The sequence below is a fragment of the Nomascus leucogenys genome, chromosome 1a (genome assembly GCF_006542625.1).
Source record: "Nomascus leucogenys isolate Asia chromosome 1a, Asia_NLE_v1, whole genome shotgun sequence".
In the NCBI taxonomy this organism is placed as follows: Eukaryota; Metazoa; Chordata; class Mammalia; order Primates; family Hylobatidae; genus Nomascus; species Nomascus leucogenys.
In genome coordinates this window covers 39,953,380-39,980,263 of record NC_044381.1, presented here as the reverse complement: position 1 = coordinate 39,980,263, position 26,884 = coordinate 39,953,380, and the positions used below count along the sequence as shown (strand labels likewise).

The 26,884-nt window shown below is 39.8% G+C and overlaps 1 protein-coding gene and 1 pseudogene across 2 annotated transcripts in view; one reads left to right on the top strand and one right to left on the bottom strand.

Annotated features, from left to right (window-relative positions):
- MFSD14B (major facilitator superfamily domain containing 14B) overlaps nucleotides 1-26,884 on the top strand; it is an 88,523-nt gene that overhangs the window by 49,263 nt on the left and 12,376 nt on the right. The window contains exons 3-7 of one of the 2 annotated variants that reach the window (XM_003260512.3): nucleotides 7,259-7,321; nucleotides 16,649-16,776; nucleotides 19,270-19,384; nucleotides 23,227-23,445; nucleotides 25,109-25,222. In XM_003260512.3, the coding sequence (XP_003260560.1) occupies nucleotides 7,259-7,321; nucleotides 16,649-16,776; nucleotides 19,270-19,384; nucleotides 23,227-23,445; nucleotides 25,109-25,222 (639 nt within the window). The remainder of the gene's footprint in view (nucleotides 1-7,258; nucleotides 7,322-16,648; nucleotides 16,777-19,269; nucleotides 19,385-23,226; nucleotides 23,446-25,108; nucleotides 25,223-26,884) is intronic. The other variant, XR_004027371.1, reaches the window with a different exon arrangement.
- LOC105738440 lies at nucleotides 10,721-13,400 on the bottom strand (annotated as a pseudogene).

Here is a 26,884-nt window from a genome sequence, read left to right as displayed (position 1 = left end):
GTATATATCTGGGAGTAAAATTGCATGGTTGTGTTCAACATCACTATGTAGTGCTAAAAGTTTTCCAGAGTGGGTGAAAAATTTACTCTTCAGCCAGGCAGACTCCATATCTTCAGCAGCAATTTGAATTTCATTCTGCTAGGTACATTATGGTCTTAATTTGCATATTCCTAACGACCGATGAAGTTAACCCCCTTTACATATAACATATATTTATTGGCCATGTGAATATCTTTTTGTTAAGTGTCAGTTCATGTGTTTCAACAGTTTTTAAGAAATTGGGTTGTGTGCCTTTTTCTTATTTGTAGGAGTTCTTTATATATTCTGGGTACAATTTTTTTCATGTGTACGTTTGTCTCTATACAGACACATATACTTATTATTGATATCTTTTCCTTATTCTTGGATTGTCTTTCTTCCTTTTTTTTTTTTTTCGAGTTGGAGTCTCGCTCTTGTTGCCTAGGCTGGAGTGCAGTGGTGCGATATCGGTTCACTGCAACCTCCGCCTCCTGGGTTCAAGCAGTTCTTCTGCCTCAGCCTCCCAAGTAGCTTGGAATACAGGCGCGTGCCGCCGTGCCCGGTTAATTTTTTTTTTTTTTTTTTTTTTTTTGAGACGGAGTCTCGCTCTGTTGCCCAGGCTGGAGTGCAGTGGCGTGATCTCGGCTCACTGCAACCTCTGCCTCCTGGGTTCACGCCATTCTCCTGCCTCAGCCTCTCCGAGTAGCTGGGACTACAGGCGCCTGCCACCACGCCCGGCTAATTTTTTTTTGTATGTTTAGTAGAGACGGGGTTTCACCGTGGTCTCGATCTCCTGACCTCGTGATCCGCCCGCCTCGGCCTCCCAAAGTGCTGGGATTACAAGCGTGAGCCACCGCGCCCGGCCCGGTTAATTTTTTTATTTTTAGTACAGATGGGGTTTTACCACGTTGGGCAGGCTGATCTTGAACTCCTGACCTCAAATGATCTGCCTGCCTTGACCTCCCAAAGTGCTGGGATTACAGATGTGAGCCAGAATGCCCAGCCTGGGATTGCCTTTCTGTTCTCTCTCTCTCTCTCTCTTTTTTTTTTTTCAGGGTAGGTAAAGTATTTTTATTATAAGTTTCAGGATCTAAAAAATGATTTATTACATTTACTAAGATAAATCTAAGGTGACCTTTTTAAACCAAGCCACGTGTGCCCCGCATAGTGACGTTGTGACCCTCGGGCATGGAAAGACACAGGTCTACCCAGATAACCCGGATAACCTTCTGAGGTCTCTTCAGCCCTTTTTGCTAGTGGTCACCCACCACTATGGTTACTTGCCAGCAACATCTCTATTGCTGGATGGTCCCTGTCTATAACCCTGGGCTAGTATATTTTTTCCAATATGTGACCTCAGTCTTACTACTGACTAGTTCTATGGGTCTCTTGCTAGGTGGTAAGGATTTTTATTCTTGGGCTTATAGAGCCAGTTAGATCATAACTCTTATGAAATATAGAGTGTCCTAAATATCACTGAAATAAAAAGTAGGAAAAAGAAGCTTGAATTTTAAGACTGAGGCTGCTCTGCAGATTCTAGTTTGTCTTTCACAGTTCAAGAATGGCAGCATCTTCACCTGAATTCTTCAATGCCAGGGACTTTCCGTTCTCTTAATGCCTTTGGATGACACTAATTTTAATTGAATTTGTTTTTTTTTTTTTGAGACGGAATCTTGCTCTGTCGCCCAGGCTGGAGTGCAGTGGCGCGATCTCGGCTCACTGCAAGCTCCGCCTCCTGGGTTCACGCCATTCTCCTGCCTCAGCCTCTCCGAGTAGCTGGGACTACAGGCGCCCGCCACCACGCCCGGCTAATTTTTTTGTATTTTTAGTAGAGACGGGGTTTCACCGTGGTCTCGATATCCTGACCTCGTGATCTGCCCGCCTCAGCCTCCCAAAGTGCTGGGATTACAAGCGTGAGCCACCGCGCCTGGCCTTTAATTGAATTTAAGTTTTTATGTAGTTGAATTTATTTTTCCTTATGGTTAGGGGTTTTAAAAAATCTTGGTTAAGAAAACTTTTTCTACCACAAACCTTTATTGGTTTATTATTCTCATGTAGTCCTATCATCTAAAAAGATCATTGTGTTTGGTAGGGGGTCAGTATTCACTTTGGTTGCAAAAGAATATATAATTGAACCAGCATCATTTATTGAAAAAATTCTTCGTTCCCCACTGTACTGTGTCACCTTTGTCATAAATGAGACAACTGTCCACATACGGGTTTGTTTCTAAATTTTTTAGTATTCTGTTGAGCTATATTTTCTTGTGCCAACACCATCCTGTGTTAACTTCTAAGTAATATGTTTTTTTGGGGGGTGGGGGGCGGCAATGGAGTCTCACTCTATCACCCAGGCTGGAGTGCAGTGGTGCAATCTCGGCTCACTGCAACCTCCGCCTTCTGGGTTCAAGTGATTCTCCTGCTTTAGCCTCCTGAGTAGCTGGAATAACAGGCGTACACCACCATGCCTGGCTAATTTTTATATTTTTAGTAGAGACCGGGTTTCACCATGTTGGCCAGGCTGGTCTCGAACTCCTGACCTCAGGTTATCTGCCTGCCTCAGTTTCCCAAAGTGCTGAGATTGCAGGTGTGAGCCACTGCGCCCAGCCGTAATATCTTGTATAAATTCCTTAGTGTGGTTCATTTTCCTCAAGATTGCCTTGGTCTAAGCCTTTTTTATGTCTGTATATATATATTTTATAATCAGTTCTTCGATACTCACAAAATAATCTGCTAAGAATTTTGATTATGATTGCATTGACTATAGATTGATTGTGGAAGAATGGACATATTGTTGTCTGCTTTTTTTTTTTTTTTAATTCTTTGATTGGGAGTCTCACTCTGTTGCCCAGGCTGGGGTGCAGTGGCTAGATCTCAGCTCACTGCAACCTCTCCCTCCTGGGTTCAAGTGATTCTCCTGCCCCGACCTCCTGAGTAGCTGGGACTACAGGCGTGTGCCACCACAACTGGCTTTTTTTTTTTTTAATAGTAGATATGGGGTTTCAGCGAGGCTGGTCTTGAACTCCTGGTCTCAAGTGAGTATGTTGTGGAGAAATACTTTGAGACCATCCAGATATCTTGTTCCTTTTATGTTGTGCTACTAATTTTAGCATCCATAAATGCTTGTCTGCAACGGTTTTTACTGTGGTATTTGTCTAATGACATCTGTTTCCCTATTTTGTTCAAGATCAGCCTCGGCAAAACCCCATTTCTTCTAAATTAGCCAGGCATGGTGGTGCACTCCTGTAATCCCAGCTACTCAGGAGGCTGAGGTGGGAGAATCACTTGAACCCAGGAGGTGGAGGTTGTGGTGAGCCGAGATCGTGCCACTGCACCTGAGCCTGGGTGACAGAGTGAGACTTTGAATCAAACAACAACAAAAAGACAGTATGTCTGTTCTTCCCCAATTATTTTGTGGTCAATGCAATCATAATCAAAATTCTTAGCAAGTTATTTTGTGGCTGTTGAAGAGCTGATTATAAAATATATGGAGACATAAAAAAGGCTGAGACCAAGGCAATCTTGAGGAAAATGAGCCACACTACAGAATTGGTCATGGATGAAATCATGAGGAGTCGAAGCTGTCTTCTTGAGTCAGTTCCTGAGTGGGGGCCACAAGATCAGATGAGCCAGTTTATCGATCTGGGTGGTGCCAGCTGATCCATTAAGTGCAGGGTCTGCAAAATATCTCAAGCAGTGATATTAGAAACAGTTTGGGGAGGGTCAGAATCCTGTAGCCTCTAGCTACCTGATTCATAAACCATAATTTCTAATCTTGTGGCTAATGTTGGTCCTACAAAGGCAGTCTAGTCTCCAGGCAAGGAGGTCTGCTTTGGGAAAGGGCTATTATTGTCTTTGTTTTAAAAAACCATAAACTAAGTTTCTCCCAAAGTTAGTTCATGCTATACCTAGGAATGAACAAGGACAGCTTGGAGGTTAGAAGCAAGATGGAGTCGGTTAAGTTAGATCTTTCACTGTCTCAGTCATAATTTTGCAAAGGCTGTTTCAAGTTTACAGTCAGGTTGTAGCCAGTTTTTCACCTGTAGTCTAGATACCTGTGGTTACTAGAGTGTAGTTCTTCAGCCCAGGTGGAAAGCCTTATTCCCTAAAATTTAATGCAGGGACTGGTTATAGGCACTCTTGCTCTGTGAAAGTGTGGGTATTCTAGAGTACTGAAGTACTCTATGGGATTATGTGGTCATAGGACTTTGTCCACTTTTGGCAGCCATAAGAGATTTGGGGCACCATCCTTTTTGAATCTCATTCCATTCAATTCTGCAAGTATCCCACTTAGAAGTCCCACAGTTTTCAGAGAACTATGCTTGTGATTGTTATCCTGGTGCCATATCTGTAGGTCAGCAGCTTTGAGAGGAAGAGACCAGGGAGCTTACTTTGTGACCTTTTAGTACCTTTTCATTTATGGCCATTTTTTCCTACTCCTCTGATTTGGGAGGTTTCTTTCTGGGTTCTGGAAAATGAACTTCTTCAAGGTCTTCTCTTTCACCTTCAAGTGCTACTTTTCTTCAGCTCTTTTTTTGTTGTCAGTCTTTTCTCATCTGTTCTGTATCATCCAGAAGCGCCTTATGATTCTTGGCTTTCTGGGAATGCTGTAAATTTAATTTCATGTTTTTTTCTGTTGTATCTGTGGAAGTGGAGAAACACAGCTCTGGGTATGCTTGTTACATGTAGATATTTCTAAGCTTTGTTGTACTGGAAGACAGTTCATTTCTTAAAACTTCATAGTTACTGTTTTAAAAGTGAGAAGCAAGTGTCATTTTTTTTTTCTATTAAAATGTTTCCTGTTTTTTTTTCAAGCAAATGCCATTTTATGTTTGCTGTAGTCCTTCTCAAGAATACTTAAAGGGGATATTTTCCTTGAGTTATTTATTTAGATAGATAGATAGATAGATAGATAGATAGATAGATACAAGGTCTTGCTCTGTTGCCCAGGCTAGAGTGCAGTGGCACAATCATAGCTCACTGCAGCCTTGATCTTCCGGGCTCAAGCCAGTCCTCCCACTTCAGCTTCCTCAGTAGCTAGGATTACAGGTGTATGCCACTGTGCCTGGCTAAGCTTGAGATTTTTTTTAATACAGAGATGTTAAAAATGAAAGCTTTGATCTTCTCTGAGATATTTAATACACCTTTTATTATTAGGTTTACTTTATTCTGATAACATTTGTTGCCTTTTGTAGCTAAATTATTTACATACTTAATTTTGGTTTTTAAACTTTATCATAAACCTGAGTAGAATATAGCTGTTTTATTTACAACTGCTTTATTTTATGAAGGTTAGCCTTTTAAAATTATTATGGACTTGTTTTACTTTTTTCTCTAGTAAGATTTCACTGTTTCCATTTTGGGGGGAGGGTGGGTAGAAAACAGTAGAAAAGTTTTTAAAAACATGGATTGAAAATGTTTAGAGGAATTGCCTGCATGGTAGCTTGATTGCTCAGAAATGGGCCCATACGGTCAGAAATTACATGAGATCTATTTAATGTGCAACTCATTAAGTATATATTCTGTCATTCATCCATAGATACGGTTTTGCCAAATTAAAATGATGGTCTCTTATTCCTAAACTGCATCACCTGTACAAAGGGAATGCAAGTTTGCATCATTTTCCATGTAGGATTATAGCAGTGGTCTGAGGTTGAGAGGGTGAGGTTTGAGGTGGGGGCAGGGAAGGATCAGCACTGCTGCTCCTTTGACAGCATGAGAGAACCCTGGAGGTGTTGGTGCAGTGTTGACCAGCACTCACTCCACCCTCTATTTCCCACTGAAAGAAACTAAGAGGAAGCCTGTGGGGCAAGGGAGTCAGAGGAATGTCCATAGTCTCTTAGCTCTGATCTGACAGAGTATAGAAGGGAGAATGTGGGACTGAGAGACAATGGGTTAACAATGGACATGATCAGGCCAGGAGCGGTGGCTCATGCCTGTAATCCCAACACTTTGGGAGGCCAAGGTGGGTGGATCACAAGGTCAGGAGTTCAAGACCAGCCTGGCCAATATGGTGAAACTCCGTCTCTACCAAAAATACAAAAATTAGCTGGGCGTTGTGGCGGGTTCCTGTAGTCCCAGCTACTCAGGAGGATGAGGTAGGAGAACCGCTTGAACCTGAGAGGCGGGGGTTGCAGTGAGCTGATATTGCACCACTGCACTCCAGCCTGGGTGACAGAGTGAGACTCCCTCTCCCAAAAAAAAAAGTTGACATGATCCGATAAGCATTTTTTAAAAATACGCTTTTTTGTTCTGCATTTTACCATGTTTTTGTGATGCATGTGACAAATCAAGTTATTCAACAGTTCTATATTACTCTTTAAAGAAAATTTCTGTATCTCTGTGACTTACATTTATTATTTTTGGAAGATTTTTTCTGAGAACTTTGGTACTTCACTTGAAATATTTGGTGTCCTTCATTTGCTTTTCTTTTTCTTCAGTACAGGCAAGTAGAGTTCAAATGTCAGTAGCTGAGATGACAAACTTTTTCTAAACCTTAAAAATAATGTTAGAGGAAAGGTTGGAAATAATTTGTGAGTAGATTTTAATTTCTGTTTTTTAAAGACTTAATTTTTTAAGGAGTCATTTAAGGTTCACAGCAAAATTGAGAGGAAGGTACAGAGATTTCCCCTGTATCCCTTCCCCTACATGCACATAGCCTTTTTTTTTTTTTTTTTTTCACTATGGACATTCCTTTCTAAAGGGGTACATTTGTTTTATTTGATGAACTTACATTGACATACTGTTACCACCCAAATTCTGTAGTTTAGGATTCACTCTTGGTATTCTATACTCTGAGTTTTGATACATATATAATGCATGTATCCACCATCATAGTATCATACAGAGCATTTTCATTGCCCTAAAAATCCCCTGTGCTCTGCCTATTCATCCCTCCCTCCTTCACAATCCGTGGCCACCAGTCATCTTTTTATTGTTTCCATAGTTTTACCTTTTCCAGGTATACTTGGAATTATACAATACAATGTGTAGCCTTTTCAGATTGGTTTGTTTCACTTTAACTACGTGCATTTGAGGTTCCTCCATGTTTTTTAGTGGCTTAGTAGCTCATTTCTTTTTAGTGATAGTCTGGATGTACCACAGTTTATTTATTTTTTTGGATTTTATTGATATTTTATAATTTTTCATTGCAGGACTCATTTATGTAGCATGCCATTAAGAGAGGCAGAAAATTTTTCCTTTAACTTAAATTTGAATTTGTCTTCATGTTTGCTTTTTGTAGGTTCTACATGAAACATTTTCTCAACACACATTCCTCATGAATGGTCTCATTCAAGGTGTAAAGGTAAGAAAAAATTTTTATGTGGTTTGTAATGAACCAAAGTCAAGAATCCTTGGTAGTTTAACTCTGGAAGTTTTAGTGGGAGTTTGGGAAACAAATACTATTTGTTCTGGAGACTGAAATCTAAATTTTAGCTGGGTTATTAAAAGTCACTTTAAAATACAACACAAATATATAAGGCATAGAATAGTTTACTGGCAAATAGCAGTGTGAATACTCTATAGGCCTAACTTCATTTTTATTATTGTGTACACAACAGATTATAAAGGGCTTAATTATTATGTAACTTTTAACTTCTCTGCCTATCAACAGAATAAAGTGGGCAATTGCTACCATCTTCTTTTTAGGTATACTAAAAAGAAGTATATCTGAGGAAGAAGGAAGCCAAGCTGGTAACACTGGCCATGGCTTTGTAATAATTCAACCACTTGATTTAATTAGTCTTAATTCATTATGTCGATTTTAATATGATATATATAAAAACGGCTTTAAACCGTTTTCCTGTTTGCACCGAGAATACTCACCAGCGGTGCTGCATTTACTCCAAGATAACTTTGCCACAAAACATGTTGCTTTTATTATTATTTTCGCATTGCTTTAGTATATAGACTTTGGAAACAAAAGACATCATTCTATTGATAGCATTCTTTTTCCTCCTTTTTTTTTTTTTTTTTTTTTTTTTTTTTTTTTTTTTTGGAGATGGAGTCTCACTCTGTCACCAGGCTGGAGTGCAGTGTGGTGAGATCTTGGCTCACTGCAGCCTCCGCCTCCTGGGTTCAAGCGATTCTCCTGCCTCAGCCTCCTGAGTAGCTGGGACTACAGGCATGCACCACCACGCCCAGCTAATTTTTGTATTTTTAGTAGAGACAGGATTTCACCATGTTGGTCAGGATGGTCTCGATCTCTTGACCTCGTGATCTGCCTGCCTTGGTCTCCCAAAGTGCTGGGATTACAGGCATGAGCCACCGTGCCTGACTGTTCCTCATTCTTTTAAATGATTTTTTTTTTTTTGAGATGGAGTCTCGCTCTGTTGCCCAGGCTGGAGTGCAGTGGCGTGATCTCAGCTCACTGCAACCTCCACCTCCTGGGTTCAAGCAATTCTCCTGCCTTAGCCTTCCAAGTAGCTGGGATTTCAGGTGCCCGCCACTACGCTCAGCTAATTTTTGTATTTTTAGTAGAGATGGGGTTTCACCATGTTAGCCAGGCTGGTCTCGAACTGCTGATCTCAAGTGATCTGCCCGCCTTGGCCTCCCACAGTCTTGGAATCACAGGAATGAGCCACTGCGCCTGGCCTGTATTCTGTTTTTAGTAGTGGTGTTTCTAGTTACAAACTATAGTAGCACTGTATCACTGAAAATGTCAAATCCTAGAAAACACAGCACTTCTACGTGTGATGTTAACATTGTTCTCGAACAGTTACCGGCTGAAGATTCATTTGATGAATCCAGTTTTTTGAAATAGACAATTCTGATGATTCAGGTGATTCCGATGTTAGTTCTGTTTAGAAATAACTCCAATAACACTTTTTATATTTTATTTTCACATTGAAAATCAGATTTGCTTCAGCCTCAAAGAGTTTGTATATGTAAAATTATATGAATGCTGGCGGTGAGCTACACTTGTTTTTTCTAAATAGGAAAAGAGTTAAATAGGGGTTTAAAGTATAATAGTATTTTTTAGTTTCTTATAGTAAAGCATATGAGTATAGGGTCTAATTTGTGCTTTCCAGTTTAGATAATGTCAATCTATGCATAATTATACATTGTACTGAACAACATACTTAAAATTATTCCTGAGGCCGTGTGCGATGGCTCACGCCTGTAATCCCAGCACTTTGGGAGGCCAAGGCAGGCGGATCACAAGATCAGGAGATTGAGACCATCCTGGCTTAACACGGTGAAACCCCGTCTCTACCAAAAATACAAAAAATTAGCTGGATGTGGTGGTGGGCCCCTGTAGTCCCAGCTACTGGGGAGGCTGAGGTAGGAGAATCGCTTGAACCTGGGAGATGGAGGTTGCAGTGAGCTGAGATCGCGCCACTGCACTCCAGCCTGGGCAACAGAGTGAGACTCTGTCTCAAAAAAAAAAAAAAAAAAAAAAAATTATGCCCTGGTAATGTGCTGAATTTAGCCATTGTAATTCGTTATTTTCATAGCTCTTAAAAAACATTCATATAATAAATAATGTTAAATATTAATAAATATTATTTGCCTGTTTTCAAAAAGAATTTGAGGATATTTATATGTAAAATGGCATTTTATTTATTTTTTATCATTTGGGTACTTTTTTTTTTTTATAGCTGTATGTCTTTTTACTAAAGAAAAACAAAGTTCAAATGCCCAACAGTAATTATGTTGAACACTTAGTACACGTAAATAGACAAAAGGCTACTGAGAACACTGGACTTAGATAAAAGTGTTATAGGTATAACTACAACTTAATTTATGAATAAATAAGAAAAGAGTCCCTGGCTGAAAAGGATAGTGGAGATTTATTTCTCAATATTCTTTAATTTGGACAACCCCCACCAACTGAGCAGACGTCCTAGCGTTAGACCAAAATGACTGCTCTCCCCGCCAGCAATTACAGTACTCGACACCGCTAGCTCCACTGGTTCAGAGGAGAGAGTGTTTGGCCTGTAGCTCTACCTGGTTCCAGCTTCAGGAGACCAACCCATGCCTTTGGTCACCTGAGACTTTTTAAACAGCATCGGCACTTTTAGCTGGTCTGAACCATTTTGAATGCTACCACCCAGCAGAGAGGAGGCTCTCATTAGATTCTAAATCTGCTATTTAAATTACTTTTCAATTAAAAAAAATAAACTTATTAGAATAAGGCCACCTAGGAATGTTGTTAACCTCTCCATTCAGCTTTTGGCTGATATATGAGACTACAAATATTAAATACAGCCTTTCCCACAGGTGCAGCTTCTGGGGCTTGGTCTACGGTGTTCAGAAAGACACACTGTGTAAAAAAAAGTCAGGCTAGGTCAGGCACAGTGGCTCACACCTGTAATCCCAGCACTTTGGGAGGCCGAGGTGGGCAGATCACCTGAGGTTGGGAGTTTGAGACCAGCCTGACCAACATGGAGAAACCCTGTCTCTACTAAAAATGCAAAATTAGCCAGTTGTGGTGGTGCATGCCTGTAACCCCAGCTACTTGGGAGGCTGAGGCAGGAGAATTGCTTGAACCTGGGAGACGGAGGTTGCAGTGAGCTGAGATCGTGCCATTGCACTCCAGCCTGGGCAACAAGAACAAAACTCCATCTCAAAAAAAAAAAGAAAAAAAAATCAGACTAGTGCAGGAGCTCCAATGGCCTCTGTAAATGAGGGCTTGGCAATTATCAGTGGACGGACACATAGTATCCAGCACCAGGCCATGGGCCTTCCTGCTTCCTGAGTTTCACAAGCAGGATGCACATGAGGGGTGCAACCCATACCTCTGTTTAAGGAAGGCTGTAGTACTTTCCAGGGCACAGCCTGGACGAATGATGCCAGATTTTCTATGCACAGATAAGTCAACCACAGTTGAGCCAAGGCAACACTCAGGGATCTGGCTATCCCTAGTTTGTCCCCCATCAATGACCAAGGACGACTGAGGCCAGAGGTCTTACAACTCCATGACATTCAGAGAACTGTCCTGGGAGCTGAGGTTGGCACTAGTGAGAGCAAGAGGATGCTCATACATTTTGGCCAAGTCTTGCATAAAGGCATAATCAGGAATCCGGATACCTTGTAAGAGGAGTAAAGGGGTTTAGGTCCTTGTAGAGCTCCTATGAACGTTCCATCACCAGGGACACTGGTCCTGGCATTAGGTCTTTAAGGAGCTCCTGGGGTACTACTCTTATACAGCCAGTAACTTGGCCTTCCTGCAGCCCTTGAGACGGTACACAGTGCGCAGGGCCACTGAGCAGCTTGCCGGGCAGGCCAGGCCATGTGGCATATTGGTGGGATGGCTACCATGGTGCTGGTGTGCAGCTCAGCCATGGCTGAACGCTCTGGGCTTGCCCCCTCGGTCAGTCCCACACTGGCAGCCACTGTGGCCCTCGGATCCCCCTGGACTGACTACAAATAGCAAATATAGCCTTTCCCACAGGTGCAGGTTCTGGGGCTTGGTCTACAGTGTTCAGAAGGACACATTGTGTAAAAAAAAGTCAGGGTAGGTCAGGCACAGTGGCTCACGCCTGTAATCCCACAACTTTGGGAGGCCGAGATGGGTGGATCACCTGAGGTTGGGAGTTTGAGACCAGCCTGACCAACATGGAGAAACCCTGTCTTTACTAAAAATGCAAAATTAGCCGGGTGTGCCAGAGACATCCTCCCATTTCGGTACTTTTTATTATTTAACAAACACTGTGGATACATAAACAAGTGAAACACAACCTAGACATGATTTACAGACTTTCTGTTTCCAGTTAAACAGAGAACTATGACTAACGTGTTAGTAACATACAGAATTTATGCATAAGTACATTTCTAAATAAAATTCACGATTTACCACTCTTGTTTGGAATAATCCTCACAAAACCATTAGAATCCTAAAGTAAAAATACATTTATTACTTACATCAGAAACAACGAATTCAAAATGGAAAGTAGTTAAAAATCTGAAATGTTTTTTTCTCGTAAACTTGGAAAGAAACAATGAATTCAAAATGGAAAGTAGTTAAAAAATCTGAAAAGTTTTTTCTCATAAACTTGGAAAGAAACAATGAATTCAAAATGGAAAGTAGTTAAAAATCTGAAATGTTTTTTCTCAAACTTGGAAAGAACTACCTTCTACTTCCATAAATACATTATGCTTTATAACAATGTATTGTGTTGCCACATACAACAGACCTTTATGAACTGCTAATATAACTTTTCAGTCTCACTCTGAACAATTCTAGATTGTTGAGAAACCTTTTGTTGCTGTTATTGGAGTATATTCTACAAATATAAAAGAAAAAATTGTGAAATAACAATTAGGGTAAAATTTTAAATTTAGCAAAAAAAATTCTACATTAAATAGTTTTGAAATCAATACTTTAAAAATTTTGTTTTTAACAACTATTATGAGCAAATTTAGGTAATTTGTGTTTACCACTAATGTGCAATAATATAATCCTACCAGTGGCTGAATAGGAAATTTTAGCAGTATTCAAGACCTGTCTTTTTTTTTTTTTTTTTTTTTTTTTTTTTTTTTTGAGACGGAGTCCCACCCTGTTGCCTAGGCTGGGGTGCAGTGGTGCTATCTCGGCTCACTGCAACTCCCCGCTGTCCAGGTTCAAGTGATTCTCCTGCCTCAGCCTCCCGAGTAGCTGAGATTACAGGCACACACCACCACACCCGGCTAATTTTTGTATTTTTAGTAGAGACGGGGTTTCACCATGTTGCCTAGGCTGGTCTCGAACTCTTGACCTCGTGATCCTCCCGCCTCGGCCTCCCAAAGTGCTGGGATTACAGGCGTGAGCCACCACGCCCAGCAAAGACCTGTCTTATTTCTTGGTGGTTTCAATATCCACACAGATTATCCTTCCAATAGTAGTGGTCTTTCAGTTCCTTGATCTATTTCCCTCCACCCTAAGTTAGCCATTCACTTATAATAACTCTAACCATTACATAGTATTAATAATGGCAAACTTTCTAAGAGATAGGTACTCATTATTCCCTTTCATAGGTAAGTAAATTGAGAAAGATAAATAATTTGCCCATCGTTTCACAGCTACAATTGCTCAAACCAGAATTTTATCCCAGAAAGTATTGCTTCCAGCATCCGAACTCTGACCATTATACGTACTATTTCTCTATATATCCTAGTATTCAACCACTACCTCCTTACCATTCTAGCTTACTCTATTTTGTACTACAGCTTAGTATATCAGCATTGAAAACCCATCCTACCTGCCTTTCACTGTCACCCCTACCCCTGTATCCTCACTTTCATCTTTCTTGGCTTAAATTCTGTGGTCAATCATTATAATTACTGCTTTGCATATAAAGCGTGCCCTCTTTTTACTCTGTCACACTTGGTTGGCTAAACCCCAACCCTTGAGAATTTAATTCTCCAGCTACTCTGTCTGGAGGCAATACCTTTAACACCATCTAATGACCTTAACTATGTCACTAAATAAATAGAAGCAATCCAAAGAGAAATTTCAGTCTCCCATCATCACATCTCCTATCCACCTACATGTATCTGTTCTCATATACTTTCCCTCCTCTCCTGTTTCTAAGGATGAACTGTCCTTATTCCTTGCTAAAGCCAGCTTCTTCACATATCTCATCCATTCTCAAGAATTCAGCAATTATGCCTTTTTTCCCCAGTATTTTTAATTCTCCCTCTAAATTATTCCTACCAGCATACAAGCATTCCATTTCTCCAATCTAAAAACAAAACCTCTTTTCCTTTTCTCCTCAGGCTACTACCCCATTTCTTTCTTTGCCATGCTATCTTGCATTCATTACAAGTAGACTTCCACACTCTTCCACCAGAATTATTCTGATCCTTTTTCCTTCTTTTTTTTTTTTTTTTTTTTTTTTTTTTTTTTTTTTTTTTTTTTTTTTTTTTTTTTGAGACAGAGTTTTGCTCTTGTTGCCCAGGCTGGAGTGCAATGGCGCGATCTCGGCTCACTGCAGCCTCCGCCTCCTGGGTTCAAGCGATTCTCCTGCCTCAGCCTCCCGAGTAGCTGGGATTAGAGGTGCACACCACCATGCCTGGCTAATTTTTTGTATTTTTAGTAGAGATGGGATTTCACCATGGCCAGGCTGGTCTTGAACTCCTGACCTCAGGTGATCTGCCCACCTCAACCTCCCAGAGTGCTGGGATTACAGGCGTGAGCCACCACGCTTGGCCCCTTTTTCATTCTTAAAAGGCTTTCTTTACTTGCTTTCTTCACTTGACCTAGCATAGTTTTCTTTCTACCTGTAAGGCCACTCATTCTCAGTCTTCTTATACTCTAATTCATCTCTAGATCACTTATAATACCTAATACTGTGTAAATAGTTGTTACACTATATTATTTTTTAATTTGTATTTTTTATTGTTGTGTTCTTATTTGTAATTGTTTTCTTCCAAATATTTTTCATCCATGATTGGATGAATCTACAGATATGGAGCCTGCATATACAGAGGGTTGGCTGCATAGTGATTTAAACTAGATGCATGGACAATGGGCAAATGATCCAAACCAGATCAGTGATATTTCTCCAGAGGAATTTTCTGCTAGAGATATTGAGATTTTCTCAGTCTACTGGGGTTACTTAACTTGTAGTAAGCCTAGGATTGCAGAAACTGTCCTGCTTACTACGTTGAGACACCTTACTAAGAATTGGTGAGAGAACCCAGATGACACTACATGAACAACTCCTTCCCTGTGTCCATCTAGCTATGCCTGAAGCTAAACTTACCCACAGCTTCTTATATATAAAGTATTAATAATAATCCTTCTTTTGTACGAGGAAGCTCTCTTCTTTCATTTGCCTATTAAACTTTCCCCTCCTTCACCCACCCATGTGTGCCCATGTCCTTAATCTTCTTGGTGCAAGATGATGAATCGCGGGTATTTCCCCAGACAATGAAGCTGCTTCACTTTGAGTCCCACCCCTTACCAGTTTACCTATGTCTGCTGTCCTGGTGGCTGATAGGGGATTGGCTGATAGGGGATTGGCTGATAGGGGATTGGCTGATAGGGGATTAATCAGTTGGTGGCTGATAGGGGATTGGAATCTGTTCCTTTTTCTTTCCAATTATGTGAACTTGGAGACTTCTGTAAGTTGATTTTCTCTGAAAAGTTCTATTCAATTCACCAAACGTATTTGAAAACCAGTGTTTATCAGGCCCTGTGATAGGCACCATGGGTACAGAGATAAGAAGAAACGTCATCCTTCTGACCTTAATCTCAATTTTGAATCCAGTAGAGAAGACAGACAAATAACAAGTGATTTAATGGAGTGCTGAAATCATAATAGAAGAGCTAAGAGACTAGATAGAGGAGGAGGTGCTTCTCTCCCAGGATTGAGAAGAATCACTGGCAGTTTCCAGGCTCCAAGTGTGGGATGGATGTGCATGCAAAGGCCCATTGGCACACAGGAACATTCTATGTCCAGAAAACTGGAAGTATCGCAGGCAGCCACAGCAGAGGATGTGTGTCAGGAGCCAGGTTTTGGAGTGTCCTATTTATGTGATGTGCTGAGGAATTTTTAAGATGGATCATGGAAATTCAGATACACAAAAGAATAGTGTAATGAATACCTGTGTATTCATCACCTATTTCATTATTCATCAGCATTTTTCTACTCTTGTCCATCCCTGCTCTCCCCACCCCGCTGCTTATCTGTAGCATTGAAATGAAGGTGGCCAGCCAACAGGGTGACTGGGAAATAGTGGGCAAGCAGTGAATGTGAGTTCCTTGGCTTCCTTTGCTCCTGTGTGGTGTTAGCTATGTCAGACTCTCTTCCTCTTAGTTTCAACTGTAGTTATTGTTCAGGTTGGATTATCTCCTTCCTAAACTCATCAGGCAGAGAGAACTTTACTTTGATTGACAAAGTTGACAAAGAATCTAGTTTTCTTTTGAGCATTAAGCATATGTACACTCCTCTTTATCCCTGTGAGGCCCTGGGGATAGTATATGGTGTACATTCATTTGGGTGTCATTGTACCAGTTAATGCAGAGTTTTGTGCAGAATTGATATGCCATATATATTTATTAAAGTGATTTAAATTTCTAGCTTCTTCTCATATGCTTGATGTGTGTTCATCTTAAGGGCCAAATGTGGGTATATATATATATCATGTCATCTCTCTTTTCTAATTTCTTCTGGAAAACAAGCTTTTTTACTTCTTCCTTCCCTTTCTGATAGAACATTTACATTTTTGGTTATAATTTTATTTTAATTAGACAGCAGTTTTGCTCTTGTTGCCCAGCCTAGAGTGCAAAGGCGCGATCTTGGTTCACTGCAGCCTCTGCCTCTGGGGTTCAAGTGATTCTCCTGCCTCAGCCTCCCGAGTAGCTGGGATTACAGGCACCTGCCACCATGCCCGGCTAATTTTTTGTAATTTTGTATTTTTAGTAGAGACGGGGTTTCACAATGTTGGCCAGACTGGTCTTGAACTCCTGACCTCAGGTGATCCACCCGCCTCGGCCTTCCAAAGTGCTGGGATTACAGGCGTGAGCCACCACGCCAGGCCTAATTTTATTTTTTTAGTAGTAGTTTGTATTTAATGTTTCAAAGTATTATTCTGTTTTGGGGGCAATACAATGAATTAGAGCTAATGCATTTAGAAAATACGAATTACAGGTAATTGAGGGATCAGATTATAAAACTAACCTTTGCTTTGGTTTCTTCTCCAGGGCCTGCTCTCTTTTTTGAGTGCCCCACTCATAGGTGCCCTGTCTGATGTGTGGGGGAGGAAGCCCTTTCTCCTCGGCACTGTATTCTTTACCTGCTTCCCAATCCCACTGATGAGGATCAGCCCATGGTGAGTGACTTGGCCCTTCACCTCCTGACTGCTTGTTTTGAGTCACATGTGAATTATACTTATATTTGCAGAGCCTTCTTAACTATTACAAAGCAGTTGTACTTGTGTTTTCATTTGATCTCTCTGGTAATACTGAAAACCAGTTTGGACAGTTGTCATTATATCCATTTTATAAATGGGGTAGTGAAGACATTCTAGAATGAAGACATTCTAGAATGAAGACATTCTAGTTTGAGATAAGTTACTTAAGTGAAGAAATAGAAATAAAAGATGCCTCTTCAGGCAGCTGATGTTGCCATGATGTCAGATATGGGAGCTTAACCCTGAGAATGGGCTAACAATCCCATCTTCATCACTGTGACTTTTAGTTGACTTTGTAAATATATTATTTTTGTCAGCTCATCGCTGTGGGGCACTGACACAAACATAGTTTATATCATAATAGGCGGGAGTCACTTTAAAATATACTGTAATAAGGCTGATAGCCTATTTTAAATCATAATGTGAATTTGAGTTCGTTTTTTTTTCCTTGTTTTTTTTTTTTTTTGAGACGGAGTCTTGCACTGATGACCAGGCTGGAGTGCAGTGGCACGATCTTGGCTCACTGCAACCTCTGCCTCCCAGGTTCAAGCAATTCTCCTGCCTCAGCCTCCTGAGTAGCTGGGACTGCAGACGCCCGGCTAATGTTTGGATTTTTAGTAGGGATGGGGTCTCACCATATTGGTGAGGCTTCCCTTGAACTCCTGACTCCTGGTTATCCACCTGCCTTGGCCTCCCAAAGTGCCGGGATTACAGGCATGAGCCACAGTGCCTGGCCCAATTTTTTTTTTTTTCCTTTGTATAAATCGGGAGAGTATTTAGCATGTGACTAAAGCCCATTTGGTTACCAAAGGTAGGTTGGAATTTGCATGTGAGCTGTAACTTAGTTGTTTTTTTTTGGATAACAGAAGATGGTATTTTGGTGTGTATTCCTATTGCAGAGATGCTCTTTCTTATGTGAAGAACACACTTACATATGGAAGTTTTGTTTCGGTTTTTAATCCTATTAATAGATTTTTTTTTTTTTTTTTAGCTCGTGTGAAAATATTTTCATTTGATTATTTGGTAGGAATTTTATGCTAACACCTATCACATTCTGAATTTATTGGATACCCATAATCATTTTATTTTCTACGAGTTGATGAAGTTTTTGGTATTGAGTCTTTATGTCCAAGATGTCATGCTTTTCCAATGAGTTGGGACTTTTTAATATCCTTTTTTTAGCTTAAGATTTTTTTCTTTAGATCTTATACATTTCTTAAGTTTTGTTCCTATAAATTTTATCTTTTTTGTTCTGCTACAACATGAGCTCTTCTAATTGCATGGTTTTCTAGGTATGTTATTGTCATCTGTAAATAATTTTTTCTCTTCCAGTTTTCATACTGCTCACTGCTTTTGCTAATTGGTTTGACTAATGAATATTAGTAAATCAAAGTGATGATTTTGGGCTTATTTTCATCATATATATAAAGGGAGTATTGTAATGTTTCATCATTAGGTGTTAAGCTGGTTTTTAGACTGAAAAATATTCCTATTGTATCCACAGATTTTTAAAAAACATTGAGTACATGTCAGATTTTATTTGATGACTTTATAGCCTTAATGGATATTATTTACCTTTTCTCTTATTTTTTTTTAGACGGAGCCTTGCTCTGTCGCCCAGGCTGGAGTGCAGTGGCGCAATCTCGGCTCACTGCAAGCTCCGCCTCCTGGGTTCACACCATTCTCCTGCCTCAGCCTCCTGAGTAGCTGGGACTACAGGCGCCTGCCACCACGCCTGGCTAATTTTTTGCATTTTTAGTAGAGACACGGTTTCACCATGTTAGCCAGGATGATCTCAATCTCCTGACGTCGTGATCCGCCCATCTTTTCTCTTTAGAGCTATTAAAATGAGTAATTATATTAATAGATTTTTAAATATTAAAATATTTTTCTATCCTGGAGTAAACCCCACTTTTTGTTCTATAAGATTTTTCTTTGTTAATTTTAAGCTAGGTTTTTTAAAAAAAGCATCTATCACATGATATAAATTTTTGGTCTTAAGTACACTAATATTTTTCATTATGATTTCTGCTTTTATGTAGATCTTTTCAAATCATTTGTGGTATGTCTTTTCCTTACTTATAGCTAGGATATTTGAGAAGGTTTTTTTTCTGTCTGTTGGCTACCTTTAAAAATATAACTTTTACCCAATCCCCTTATTCTTTCCATTTTTCCTCTTCTTTTGTTTTTTTTAGGGGGCATGTACTGACCCCCTTTGAACAATGATGAAATTAATATGTTTCTACTTCTTCCTGTCTTAACTTAAATTTTTTTTGATATATTTAAGTATACATACATATACAAGTATACTTATTTCTTGGTGTGTAATCTTTACATGATGTCTTTGGCTCAGGTAATGAAAGTGTACATACACTCCCCTTCTCTTGGGTCATTAAAATAATCTTTTTATAGGTGGTATTTTGCGATGATTTCTGTGTCTGGAGTCTTCTCGGTCACGTTTTCTGTTATATTTGCCTATGTAGCTGATGTCACTCAGGAGCACGAGCGAAGTACAGCTTATGGATGGGTAAGATAATAGACTATATATATTTTTTAACCAGAATAGTAATTAACATTGTATTAGAAATTTACTGGAAAGTGAGTTTATTAATCCTTTCTTGCACTGCTATAAAGAAATATCTGAGACTGGGTAATTTATAAAGAAAAGGGGTTTGTCTCACAGTTCTGCAGGCTATAAAGGAAGCATAGAGGCTTCTGCTTCTGGGGAGGCCTCAGGGAGCCTTTACTCATGATGGAAGGCAGAGCCGGAGCAGGCATCTTCACGTGACCGGAGCAGGAGGAAGAGATAGTGAAGGGGGAGGTGCTACACACTTTGAAACGGCCAGATCTCACAAGAACTCACTCACTATTAACAACCAAGGAAGGTGGTGCTAAACCATTCATGAGAAACTGCCCCCATGATCCAATCACCTCCTTCCAGGCCCCACCTTCAACATTGGGGATTACAATTGAACATTTGAATTTTTTAAAAAATTAGTTTGATTTGTTTCTTGTTATCTGATCCCCTGAGGAGCGTTAAGCAGTCAAGTTGCACAAGCTCTTTGTGCACCTAATTTGGAGAGGTGCTAAACCTCAGCAGTGTTAATCCATTGTTAACTCTATTGGTGTTTGTGTGTTTTGGACATACATTTGGAACATGGTGTGTAGAAAAGGACTACATTCACTCATTCATCAAATACATAGTTGCTGAATAACAAAAGTTATAGGAGACCTTTTTTCTGATAATTTCACACCTGACAGTGTTTCTAATTTTCTCAGGCATGATAATAGCATCATGGTTATGTAGAAGAAAGACTTGTTAGAAGATAGCTGAAGCGTTTTACATCAGTGTCAGGACTCTGCCAGTTACTTTCAGATGGTTCAGGGGAAAAGATAGCATAGCACGTGGATGGGCATGTGTGGGCATGTGTGCTCCATGCCTGAACCTGTGAGGCATGGAAGTATGCTTTGTACCCTTCTCCCATCTTCCTCCATATTTGAAAATATTCAGAATAAGAAATTGGAAGAAGAAAGATGATCTGGCCAGGTTGTGGGGAATAGGTTGGAGGGAGATTGAATGCCAGAAACTTAGGTTATTTATCTCCTTTTCCTGGGTCTTTTAAATCTACTTCCTGGAGTAGAGTAAGTTCTCATTCATTGCTGACTGAATGAATAACTTCCTGAATCAACGATGGGCATATAAATGAGTTACTACTATTCCACAAAACACAACAATTTTTACTTTGTTGACTTTAGACATCAGTAGTTTGAAAATTACTCTTTCAACCCCACTTCCCTCTGACTCTGCTACCTTCTCTCTCTCTCTCCTTGCTTATTCCCTCCACTCCTGAATGTCCCTCTCATGTCATGCCCTAAAAAGGGGCATCTCCAGTCGTGATGGAGGAGGACAGAGATAGAAGCTGATAGGAAAGCTTCGAAGAAGGCAAGATTTGGAGCTCACTCAGGAACACCAAAAACAAAAATAGGCCGGGTGCAGTGGCTTACCCTGTAATCTCAGCATTTTGAGAGGCTGAGGTGGGGGCGGATCATGAGGTCAAGAAATCGAGACCATCCTGGCCAACATGGTGAAACCCTGTCTCTACTAAAAATACGAAAATTAGCTGAGCGTGGTGGTGTGCGTCTGTAATCTCAGCTACTTGGGAGGCTGAGGCAGGAGAATTGCTTGAACCTGGGAGGCTGAGGTTGCAGTGAGCCAAGATCGTGCCACTGCACTCCAGGTTGTGACAGTCAGACCCACCTGAAAAAAAAAATGCCCCCCAAAACTCCAAAAATTAATACCCCCTGACTGCCCCGCCAAAAAAAGAAAAGAAAAAAACAAGAAGGCAGGTTGTTCATATTCAAGGTGTGTCCATAAGGCTTGGCCAACAGTGTAGTGAGGGACAGCTTTCTTCTACAGCATAGGAAATACCTGTTGAGATACTCATTTTTCTGCAATATTATTAGATTTTTGTTCCTCGCTTTCAGCTGGGAAACCCTTCACACAGCTGTTGTGCTGAGCAGTAGTGCTTTCAAGAAAGATTTAAGAGACTTCTAACCAGAAGTGCCTGTGACTTAATTACCTTCTCCAGCTCAGCTCCTCATTGTATAATGACAGTTAGGGTTAGTATCTGCTCAAAGGGGCATTGAAAGAAATCAGTGAGAACACACATCCAGACTGAATGGCACTCAGCTGAAGTGTGCTCCCAGCCAGCATAAGCAACTCAGCATGCAAGGCTGCCTGGATTGCAGTCTACCTATCTTCTAGATATAGGAGAATTTATTGCCAATTAATTACAGAACGTGTCAGTCAAGTTCTAAGGAGCATTTTGAGACCCATTAAAGAACAATATAAAGATATGTACACCTTCCTTACTCAAACTTCTTCAGTAAACCAAGAAAGTGGTAATTCTTTCAGGGCTACGGCAATGATTAGTCATATTAATAAGTGAGTTAACACTAAGAGTTTGTTGTGGTGAAGTCGTTCTTTAGATTTATTCATCGGAGTTGTATTGAATGTTAAGTGAAAGAGGAGTTTAGATAAAAACATAAACTAAGCAAGTAGACTAGGCTTTAAGATAGACACATTTTGCATAGAGTTTCATGAGGCCATAGACCCTTTAACACCTGAAGATGCTGCAGCAGTGCTCCCTTAACACCTGAGAAGAGTGTAGGAATGTTCCCATAACTGTTTGCATGTCGTTGCAGTTTATAATGCAGTTATTTGGTTGCCCTGATACTCTTGAATAAAGCGGGAAAGCCTGAGGGCAAGAGCTTACTTTTCTTCATCTGGTACATAGTAGATACTCAGTAAATATTGAACGAAAGATTCCTATTCCCCACATTGGAATTTTCCACATTCTTTTTTTCCCTCCAAAAATACTTGATTTTTAGCTTTTATAGTACTTTTAATATGATACTAATTTCAGATATACTGTTTTTTAAATTCAGTTTGAAGATGATGGATGAAAAAGAATTTTTTATTGCCAGAATTTTTGTGATTTTTAATAAAATCCATTAGAAGTTTAAAAAGCTGACTTACAGGTATGCATTTGACATTTAGTGTGGTTATAATTTGGAGTTTGCCCAATAAGCATCTGACCATTCAGATTGTGTTCTAAAATAAAGTGGACATTCCACGTGCTTATGGGAGTGCAGTGTGAAGGGGCTCACTGTGGCTTCAGGTTGTGGGTGTGCTTAGCTAGCTCTGTGGTCTCTATACTGGATAGGGTCAGGTGGTGACAGAGTGACAGAAATCTACAGCTGTCTAGTCAAAAAGCTTCAAAATTCCACCTCAACAAATTCCTTTGTTGTTGTTAATAGTCTTTTTTCTAAGAATAGCAGAGGGTTCCCCCCAACCCCCGGCAGTGCTAATGAAATGACCACCAAATGATAAAATGTTCAAACAGTGCAGTGTTTTTAGAAGATTAAATCAAGCACAGTAGTTTGTAGGTTTTACCATCAGCCCTGCAGGAATTCTTTTCATACCATCTCACATCCCCGGTCCCCAGTTAAAGAAGACCAAAGAGCTAATGTTTTATTTATGGGGAAGGTTTTTACAATTTTTATTTCTAATAAGATAATCCTTTTTTACTCTTGTAGCTCTGCAGGGTATCTCCAGTTAGTTAATAGTTTATGAACACATTCTTAAATCACTTTAATTCTCTTTCATTCTTAAAATTTATATGCAACACATTTCTTTTGTCTTACTTAAAGCCAGGGAAGCATGGCTGCAGGTATGCACCTGTGGGACCCTGGTTGAGTGTGCTTTCCTGAAGGTGTGCATCTGCAGCAGGCAGGACCTGGGTAAGGATATGCTTTCCCCACAGGTGTTCACCTGGGGACCCTGGGTGAGAGTATGCTTTCCCACAGGTCTCAGCCACCTTCGCGGCTAGTCTTGTCAGCAGCCCGGCCATTGGAGCATATCTTTCTGCCAGTTATGGAGACAGCCTCGTTGTGCTGGTGGCCACAGTGGTGGCTCTTCTGGACATCTGCTTCATCTTAGTGGCTGTTCCAGAATCTCTGCCTGAGAAAATGAGACCGGTTTCCTGGGGAGCTCAGATTTCTTGGAAACAAGCAGACCCTTTTGCGGTAAATAAAAATATGGAAATATTTACTTTCCTAAATGTCTTTCTAAGCCAAGCAAATGAAAGTATGTATGTGCAGCCTCAAGGATCCTAGCAGTTGTTGACTTATTTCTTTAGTAAAAATAGAAAAACAAAATTAATTGCAAGTAAGGGATTGAGTTAGTGTTTGTATTAAGAAATACATAGAATTGGTGCTTAAGCATGTCATAAAGGAAGGGAGAAAATGTCTAGTTAATTCTTGATGAGAGTTTGGGAAGAAAGTTTCTTTTTGCATGGTTGTTTTCATCCTTTTTAAACAAAATAAGTGAAAGTGGTCATTTGAAGTGGTCATTTTCACTTATTTTAACTCAATAAGGATAAATGCCTTTGGTTTGAATGAGTTATTTTAATTTTGACCAGAGACATTTAATTTGTATGTTACAGATTGAGTATTGTTTTTTTTTTATAATATGTCTCTCTCTCTCTCCCTCCCTACTTCCCTCCTTCTGCTCTCCTTCTCCACCCCCTTCTTTTTCTGGCATGGGAAGGTTATGTGTCACACAACTGGAAAAAGTATCTTGTCTCTCACCTTCTCTCTACCCTACCTGGTTTGAAATTGTTCTTGGGAAAAAAAAATTGTAGACAAAAAAAAAGAACCGGCAGTTTGGTTTTTGCTTTTCCTCCCCCAAGTTTACCTTTCAGAAAAATTCATATAATTAATCAGAAATTACTTTTTCTAAAATACCCCCTGAGGGCATGACCTAGGGATCCTGCCTATTCTATTATTGTCACAATGTCAGACACCAAAAGAAATATTTAGAGAAGGAAGTCAGTAGTGGGGTTGGGAGCCAGCCAGTTAGGCTTCCCACCTTCCTTTGTAGTGATCAAGTTATGCATCGAAGCTCCTCTGTGAAGTAGAGCTACCGTGGCTTACTTTTCAGGGCAGTCATGGGGATTACTGTTAATGTGTGTAAATTAACTAGCCTAGTGTCTGTTGCCCAGCAGGGTCTCAACAAACATTAGCTGCTTTTGCTTATTAATTACATAAAAGCTATGGTCTGGTGACCTAGAAGCTCTGCAGCGCTTTCCACTCCTTTGGTATTAACTTACCATTTGGTTCTATTCAACAATCCTATGTATGTAAGAAGGATTTTTCAACAAGGTTGTAACATTCAACAAGTTCTTACCTGTTTGACCTTATGGCTGGAGCGTACTTATTTGTCTACCAGATATACAGATAAATTGAACGTGAACACATTGAAGAATAGAGTGAATTTATATATACGGAAACCTCTGTACTGAATATGGCTTTAAAGAAGTTACATTATAAATCAAGAGAAGTGATTTTCTTAAAAGGTTGTGTAGGAATATATTTCCAGGTTCTGTTTATAGGAAGTTCAGGATCTGTTCAGGGATTTTAATCAGTATGTTAACAAAGATGGGTAAGTGTGTTTTGTGGGGTTTTTTTCTTCTTTTTTTTTTTTTTAGCTATATGATTTGAAATAACATACCTCTGAAATTAAGACTTGTAACTTCCTCAGAAAGATGGTGATAGAACTTCCTTTTATTAACCATTTGACTTTTGTTATTCATCTTAATAGATCAAAATAATGAAGCTGATGTCCCAGAACATTGGCAACATTAATGTGTATTGGCATTTTAAGTGTGTTCTTTCTGCTTATTCTCAGTCGTTGAAGAAAGTTGGAAAAGATTCTACTGTCTTACTAATCTGCATCACCGTATTTCTTTCATACCTTCCTGAAGCTGGACAGTATTCAAGTTTTTTTCTCTATCTCAGGCAGGTGAGTAGTGAGTGGCTAGTAGCCTTTCAATACCAGGAAAATCAAAGATGGAGATTTGTCTAAAGATATTTTGAGGAAACCACTGCAGAGGAAAAAACATGTGAACTTGCTTCTAGTTACAAATGTAGGTGCTGGCATATAATTGGTAAACAGGGCAGCTTTAATGCAATGATTTATATTAAGATAATTACCGTGGAAAATTTTTTTTCTTGAGAATTAACCAGAATTAGCAGAAACATAATTTATCTTTTTTTTTTTTTTTTTTTTTTTGAGACAGAGTTTTGCTCTTGTCCCCCAGGCTGTAGTGCAATGGCACGATCTTGGTTCACTGCAACCTCCACCTTCCAAGTTCAAGCGATTCTCCTGTCTCAGCCTCCCGAGTAGCTGGGATTATAGGCGTGCACCACCATGCCCAGCTAATTTTTGTATTTTTAGTAAGACAGGGTTTCACCATGTTGGCCAGTCTGGTCTTGAACTCCTGACCTCAAGTGATCCACCCGCCCTGGTCTCCGAAAGTGCTGGGATTACAGGCGTGAGCCACCGTGCCCAGCCTGTTTTGTTTTTTTTTTTAAATAGACTATTTTTCTAGAACAGTTTTAGGTTCACAGCAAAATTGAGAGTAAGATACAGAGATTTCCCATGTATCCCCTATCCCCACACATGTGTAGCCTCCTCCACTATCAACATCTCCCACAAGGGTGGGAAATATTTACAACTGATGAACCTACATTGACAAATTATCTTAACATAAAGTCCACAGTTTACATTAGGGTTCATGCTTAGTGTTGTACATTCTGTGGGTTTGGACAAATGTATGATGACATGATAACATGTATCGACCCTTACAATATCACGTAGTGAATTTTCACTGCAAAAATCCCTTGTGCTATGCCTGTTCATCTCTCCCTCCACCACCAACTCCTGGCAACCACTGATCTCTGTATTGTCTCCATAGTTTTACCTTTTTCATACAGCATGTAGCCTTTTCAGATTGGTTTCTTTCAATTAATAATATGCATTTAAGATTCTTTCATGTCTTTATGGCTTGATAGCTCATTTTGTTTTTTGGCATTTGTTTGGATTTGCCAGTTTATCCATTCACCCACTGAACAACACCTTACTTGCTTCCAAGTTTTGACAGTTGTGCATAAAGCTGCTGTAACATTCATATACTGTAATGTTTTAAATCTTTAATAATATTAATTAAATTTAACAGATAAAACTTATTTCAGACATGCCCTTGTTCCAGGTCTGATTGAAGCCAGCTTGCTGAGGCATCTTCAGTAGGTCATAGCTCAACTGCTGCTGTGGACTTCAGGGGGGCTCAAAAGCATTAATCAAGATCTTCCCTCTCTAGAGTCTTGTACACTTTAAAAAAATTTATACCTTATTTTGTCCCCCAAAACAGATAATTGACTTAAAGCAATTAAAAAAAAGAAAACCAAAAACTTCCCCTTTCCAACTGTTCTTCAGCTCTCTGGGATTGCTCAGACCAAAGCTGCCTTTCCATTGCATCCTGTGGTCTTTTACTGATCTCATTGGAAGGCAGGCCTTTTCTTAATAGTTTACTTTGACAGAACAAGCTTCCTCCTAAGATAAATTCCCCTTTTTCTAGTGATATTTAAAAATGAAGTGTATTAAATTCTTCATTCTGATAGTTTT